Source organism: Solanum stenotomum, chromosome 12 (genome assembly GCF_019186545.1).
Source record: "Solanum stenotomum isolate F172 chromosome 12, ASM1918654v1, whole genome shotgun sequence".
NCBI lineage: Eukaryota > Viridiplantae > Streptophyta > Magnoliopsida > Solanales > Solanaceae > Solanum > Solanum stenotomum.
Genome location: NC_064293.1, coordinates 46,681,562 through 46,687,838, shown reverse-complemented (window position 1 = coordinate 46,687,838; position 6,277 = coordinate 46,681,562). Strand labels below are relative to the sequence as shown.

The 6,277-nt window shown below is 33.2% G+C and overlaps 1 protein-coding gene across 1 annotated transcript; it reads right to left on the bottom strand.

Annotated features, from left to right (window-relative positions):
* Nucleotides 1-625: 625 nt before the first annotated feature.
* LOC125846578 (xyloglucan glycosyltransferase 4) lies at nt 626-3,895 on the bottom strand. Its single transcript, XM_049526104.1, has 4 exons — nt 2,924-3,895; nt 2,133-2,441; nt 1,637-2,041; nt 626-1,524 (listed from the first exon to the last, which is right to left on the bottom strand). The coding sequence occupies exons 1-4, from the start codon at nt 3,530-3,532 to the stop codon at nt 883-885; spliced, it is 1,965 nt and encodes a 654-aa protein (XP_049382061.1). The 5' UTR covers nt 3,533-3,895; the 3' UTR covers nt 626-882.
* Between the last annotated feature and the right edge of the window lie 2,382 nt (nt 3,896-6,277).

Below are 6,277 nucleotides of genomic sequence, written 5' to 3'. Positions count from 1 at the left end.
TCTATTACATGATCACACACAAAAAACAAACCAAAAATTGAAAAATTATCAGGGGTAGACAGCAGAAGAAGACAGATTGTTTCTTTAATTAACATGAATTGCTGTAAAATTATTAAAAGCTTTAATTGTAAACAAACAATCACATGAAGGAACCCATGAGTATGCTGGGATAAACCAACAAAATAGTAGGTGAGATGTCCTTCTCTTTGCACACATTGTGGCACCCATCATGGCTAACTTACCTGCAAGATTATCTGAGATATTGGACCACTCAAATTCTTCAAAGGTTTCTCCACTGTATGACTAAATTTCTCACTTCTCTCTTTGATCTCTTGGGAGGAGGAGAGACTAGAGAGAAGGCGTTCGTTGTTGAAATTTTGAACTCTGTTCTACTTTACAGATTGTGACATTCAAAAGGATACACTCTTAGACTTAGTACCAAAAGTATTCAGAAACTGTACTTCTGAAGAAGACCAGGTGACAAACAACAATACCTTCCAACTAGTAAACTTCATCAATGTAACAATGTGTTTACACAAATGAATAAATATTACATTTACAATCGACAAATAAAGAAGACGAAAGGCCATTGTGTAAACTCAGAAATCCATATCCCAGTTCACAGTAAGTCAAACAATATTTCTAATTCATTATTTTGCTTGATATAGTAAAGGCAATTACAAATTTCACAAATGAAAAGAAATAAAATAAAAAGTATATATGAATGAATGTGAGTATGCTATTGTTTAAAATTCACCTGTAACTATTCTTATGGTGAAAATCCCAGTTTGTAGCCAAGTTTTGATTACTACTCAACCGGAAATTTTGGTCTCTAAACAGATGATGACATTCCAAATAAAATATTAAAACTCTTTGCTTTTGCTAGCTGACTTGTTCTCCAATTAAATCCAAGCCAACTATAAGAAAAGTTAAGCCTTGAAACAGCAAGTAATAGAAATGAATGCCTTGTGCAGATAACAGACTTCTTGCAGCTGCAGTCAGCAAAAGAAAAGCAAGTGCTAATTCCTTCCTGTAGATTTTGTTTGCCTTCTTTTTCTTCGGGATCTCTTGTTCATGTTCTTTTAGTTTTCCGTATAGTTCTAGACCAGATTCAGATAGCCTTCTTGATATTTTCTCTTCGTTCATTTTCTTTGATTCCTCCTCAGCAAATGCTAGCAAGTCTGATTCAGAAGATCTGCCTGTTTTCTTGGTGACCACCCATTCATAGGCACTTCCCAACTGAAACAGCCCCGAGACCATGGCATTGAATTTTGTCACGGACATTGTGTTCTCGAATAGGAGGTATGGCATTAGGAAAGGGAAAGACTTTGGTGCCGGAAGGATGTTCAAAATGGACATGACTATAGGGACATAACAGATAACCCAAGCAGGTAACTGGGCTTCTGGTATGAACATTGTTAATGGAAGTATGATACAGAACAATGTGAATGAGTAAAAGGGCAATACAAGCTTCCTTAGAAGAAAGAAAAGGAATATCATGTTGGCTTTCTTCCAGACAGAGATCTGCAAAGACAATGCAAAAAACGGTTAAATTTACTAATAATAGTCTGAAATGTGAATGTTCGGGTTAGGGAAGTTGATAGGAAGTGCGAAGATAATAGATAGCAACTCTCACCTTGGAAGTCAGGATTGTAGGAAGACATAGTCTGAAGAGCTGCATAGGACCAGAATGCCAACGGTGCTGCTGTTTTTTGTAAGCCTCATATGATTCTGGTAACTCGCAAAGTGCCCTTACATCATTAACATAGATAAATTTCCAGCCATACAAGTGTGCTCTGACCGCGATATCCATGTCCTCAACAGTTGTCCGTTCCAACCATCCACCGGACTCCTCCAAAGCCTTAATTCTCCAAACACCAGCTGTTCCATTGAATCCAAAGAAATTGAGATAGTGACCATTCACTTGCTGTTCCACCTCAAAATGGAAGCACAAGTTGATGTTCTGAAGCTTAGTAAGTAAGTTCTCATCCTGATTAACAAAGGTCCAGCGCGCTTGAACAAGTCCAACATCCGGCTTTCCCTACATAACAGAAATTGAAAAGAACTATTTAGCTTCGTAAAAAAGATTAGCAACTGGCAATTCAGATTGAGCAATTGAACTAGTTTGTTACCTTAAAATGAGGTACAGTCAGTTTAAGGAAATCAGGATTTGGTTGGAAATCCGCGTCAAAAATTGCAACAAATTCATAGTCCTGAACATAGTCACAAGTCATTGCAGATTTAAGATTGCCAGCTTTGTAACCAGTTCGGATGAACCGATGTCTGTAGATAATGTTGACCCCTTTCTCTTTCCAGGATAAACATTCATTCTTGATCATTTGCTGCAGGACTTCATCATCTGAATCATCCAATACTTGTACCAAGAATCGGTCTTTTGGCCAATCCAGCTGACAAACAGCACCAATTGACTGTGCAAAAACCTATTGAGTTCAAGAAAATTAGATAATCAGATTAAATCTACACACTATTATCGGAGAATTGAAAAACAACACAAGCTTAAACGGATGCAAAAATCATACATATGTGAAAAATCACTAAAGATTTCAACAAATACTACCCGTAATTGCAAAACTGCAATGGATTCAATTGTGTGAACATAAATATTGAACCCGTCAAATTAAAATCTGTTTAAACTGATCAATCAGCAAGAATGACCACAATATTAATTCCCATTTGATCATAGATTTTGAAACTTGAAAAATTGGGGTTTTTTAAAGTTGCCATTTTGGAATTCGAAATTGAAAATTTTGAATTTTTGGGGGTGGAAGTTCCAAAACCCCCAAAATTGTTTTGGACCAGTATGTGGGAACTTGAAAATCAGATCAAATTTCATGTCTAAACAGAAGATAAATTTTCAAAATCTATTGCGAGCTAAGATAGGGAATATTTCAAGTTGTGTTACCTCTTTTTCATTGCACATGGGAATCTGTACAAGAACCATAGGGCAATAAGATCCATCCTCAAGATCAGATGCATCTTCATTGATAATTGGCTTAATCTTCCTGAATTTCATCCAGAAACATCCAAGACAAAGAACAAGTCGATCTATGGATTGAATAAGGAAAAGCACAATACAAAATGTAGTGAGTTTTGAAAGGGAAGGAGCAATATAATCAGCTCTAAATGAAATCCAAGCCATATAAGTCCATTGCAAAATACTTTGCACTTCCCAAGGATTCACCAGATTTAATTCCCACTTATTGAAATAAGCAAAAATTTCAATACACAAAGCCACCACTGATATAGCAAGAAAAGCTCTAATAAATCTGTACAACTTCCCCCTGTATTTTGGCTCTTCATCTGATAAAGCAATCCGTTTCTTAACCGAAGCAAATGTTTTTGGGATACAGCCAAGTGTCCTCTGGGCTTTCAGTAACAGCACTTTAGTAAATCTCTTGGGATTTGCAGCCTTGTTTTTATCCCTAAAAGCTGGTGAATCCAAATCATTGACTTCAACTAATGAAATATTTTTCGTATTCTCCATTGTAACAACAACAGAGCTCGGCGCCATTGTTAAAAATCTCTTAAAAAACAAAACCCAGATGAAAAAATTGAGCAAAACGATAATAAATGAGTGTTTGTAAACTCAATTATGTTGTGCTATGTCATTTGGATAGTGACACAGAGAGAGTACAATTTTTAGATCTTAAACAGAAAATAGATGGAGAATATGCTCGTGAGAAATAGAAGAAGAAATAAAAAGAGGTGTCAGTGGAGACTGGTGTGGCACATGGAAGCTTCGGGTTGTAATTTAATGTCTGCTAATAAGTAATTAGCAGTAGTAGTGAAGGAGTTGTTGATTAAACAGGCGGGTCAAAAAGGGAAAGCGTGGAAAGAGATTAGCGAGTTCAAAGAAAGAAGACAATTTTATGTTTATATAATAATTTTTTTTTGTCAATAATTTTTAATAGTGAAAAGAAGGGGGAGTGGGGGTCACCAGATTCGTCTGGACAGTACATCAACAAAAAAACAGAACCAGTTTGCAAACGATAAATGACAGCCAATTACAGCCAAAATGCACAATCTTAAATACTCAACTCATCAATTTTCCCTCTACCCCCGCGACTTCTTCATGACGTACAAAAATGACCAAGTTCTAAAGTGGTCCTTCAAATATTTATGAGAGTAGCTTTAGTCCTTAATGTTATCAACATTGAACACATTTGATCGTAAAGGTTATACTTACTATTTTTGAGCAAATTAAGGGGTGTTTGGATTGATTTTTTTAAAGTGATTTAGAGTATGTTTGGATTGGTTTAAAAGTTGGTCAAATCTACTTTTAAGTCATTTTTAGTTTTTGGGAGTGTTTGACAAAGTTAAAAACAAGTTTAAAACGACTTAAAAAAAGTTAAAAGTAGGTACTCCCATACTTTTCATTTTTTAACTTAAAGGTTACTTAAGTTTGACTTTTTAAAAAAAAAAAATTAAAGTTAAGCCAAGTAGGATCTTATTACCTTTGTTCCTATTTACACGCCGTACTTACTAAAAATAAATGTTCTTTAATACTTGTTATTTCACAAAATCATTATATAAATAACACTATTATTCATATTTTACTCTGAAAAGTTATTAGCCTTGAAAGTATGAATTTGACCAACATAGGAAAACAAAATGATTAATGGTCAATTTAATTAAGGAAACATTGTATGAAATAACAAACTATTAATTCAAAATAAATGTTATAACCATAGTTTCATTTAATTAGAAATACTTTGTCATTTGCCTCTCTCCCCTGAATCTCACTCGCCACTCTCCCTCGTCTCTCTCACTTTATACAAACACAAATGTATGAATTGTGTTTGTATTTGTATAAAGCAAGAGAAAACTGTATATACAAATACATATTTCTTCGTCTTATACACTTATAATTATACAAATATAAATCTTCCTCTGGCCAGTTTTCTTTTGCCTTTCTCGCTTTATACAAACACAAATTATACAAAATACAATGTATAATTGTGTTTGTATAAAGCAAGAGAGAGATTTGATATAATTGTTTTAACTCGATTCAATTGTATATAAATTTGAATTTTACGTAGATATACAAACACAACGAACACATACTATACAAACACAAATTTCATAAACACAGACATCCGATTTATACAAATTAGATGCATGCGATTTTATACAATCAGATGCTACCTGCGATTATATACAAATCTGATGCTCCATAACAAACTATGTTTGTTGAATTGTTGTGGAGCGCAAATATCAAAACTGTAGCTATAGAGCGCTAATATGATTTTTATGTTTGCTAAACCTAAAATTTACTCATTAATTAATCAAAATAAACTAATTTATGTTCATTTATTGAAAACTTGACTTCAAGAGAACACTAAATAAGAATACAATGGTAAACTTATCTAGTTTGCTAAGGGACGTGCAATCTAAAATAGTGAAATACTATAACTAAAAACGGAGGGAGTATAAGTTAAAAGCCAAAAGTTAAAAGTCAAAAGTTACCACCCAACATATGACTTGACTTTTTATTGGTTATTTTTTCAGCCCTAAATTACCCAAATACTTTCAATACTAAACAATATCTTTAAAGTAAAAAATTACTAAAATCAATCCAAATCACGAGAAGTATGTGAGCTGTTTAAACCGAAAGAAACTACTATAGAAATATTTTTTTTTCGAATTCAATTTTCCTAATTCATTTTGTGTAACAATAAATGTATATATGAGCCATTTATGTATTAATAAAGATATATATGAACCACATTTATAATAAGGATTACATCAACTCTAAATTACAAAGTTTCAAGAGGTATATAAGACCCTTTTCTTCTAGAATGAATGATCAGTCAATTTTATTTTATTTTCAAGAAAAACATAAAGGACTGAATATTGCTCTACAACATATTGCAAGGGACTGATTTAGACCAACTCAAAACAAAAGGGACTATGTTGTCGTTTCACACGTCACAGCATTTTCATGGAAAATAATATAGTCTGATGATCTGTAAAATAGCGTGTCTTTTTCCGCAGATTAGGATCGTTAAACATGATTTTTTGGTCTTCTAATTCCTTTTTTCTTTTTGGTTGTTATAAAAGAGAAAGAAACCGCGCCTGCCGCCTCCTCAAGTCAATCTTTCCATGTTACCGTAGTTGTCATCGACTAATCTTTTTGTCTCAAATTATCTGATGTAAATTTTAAAAATAAATATTTTAAATATTTCAAAATTTTAATTGATTCTTTTTTATTCTACTTTAGTGATAATTATATTTGAAGACTATTAAAATAATTAAA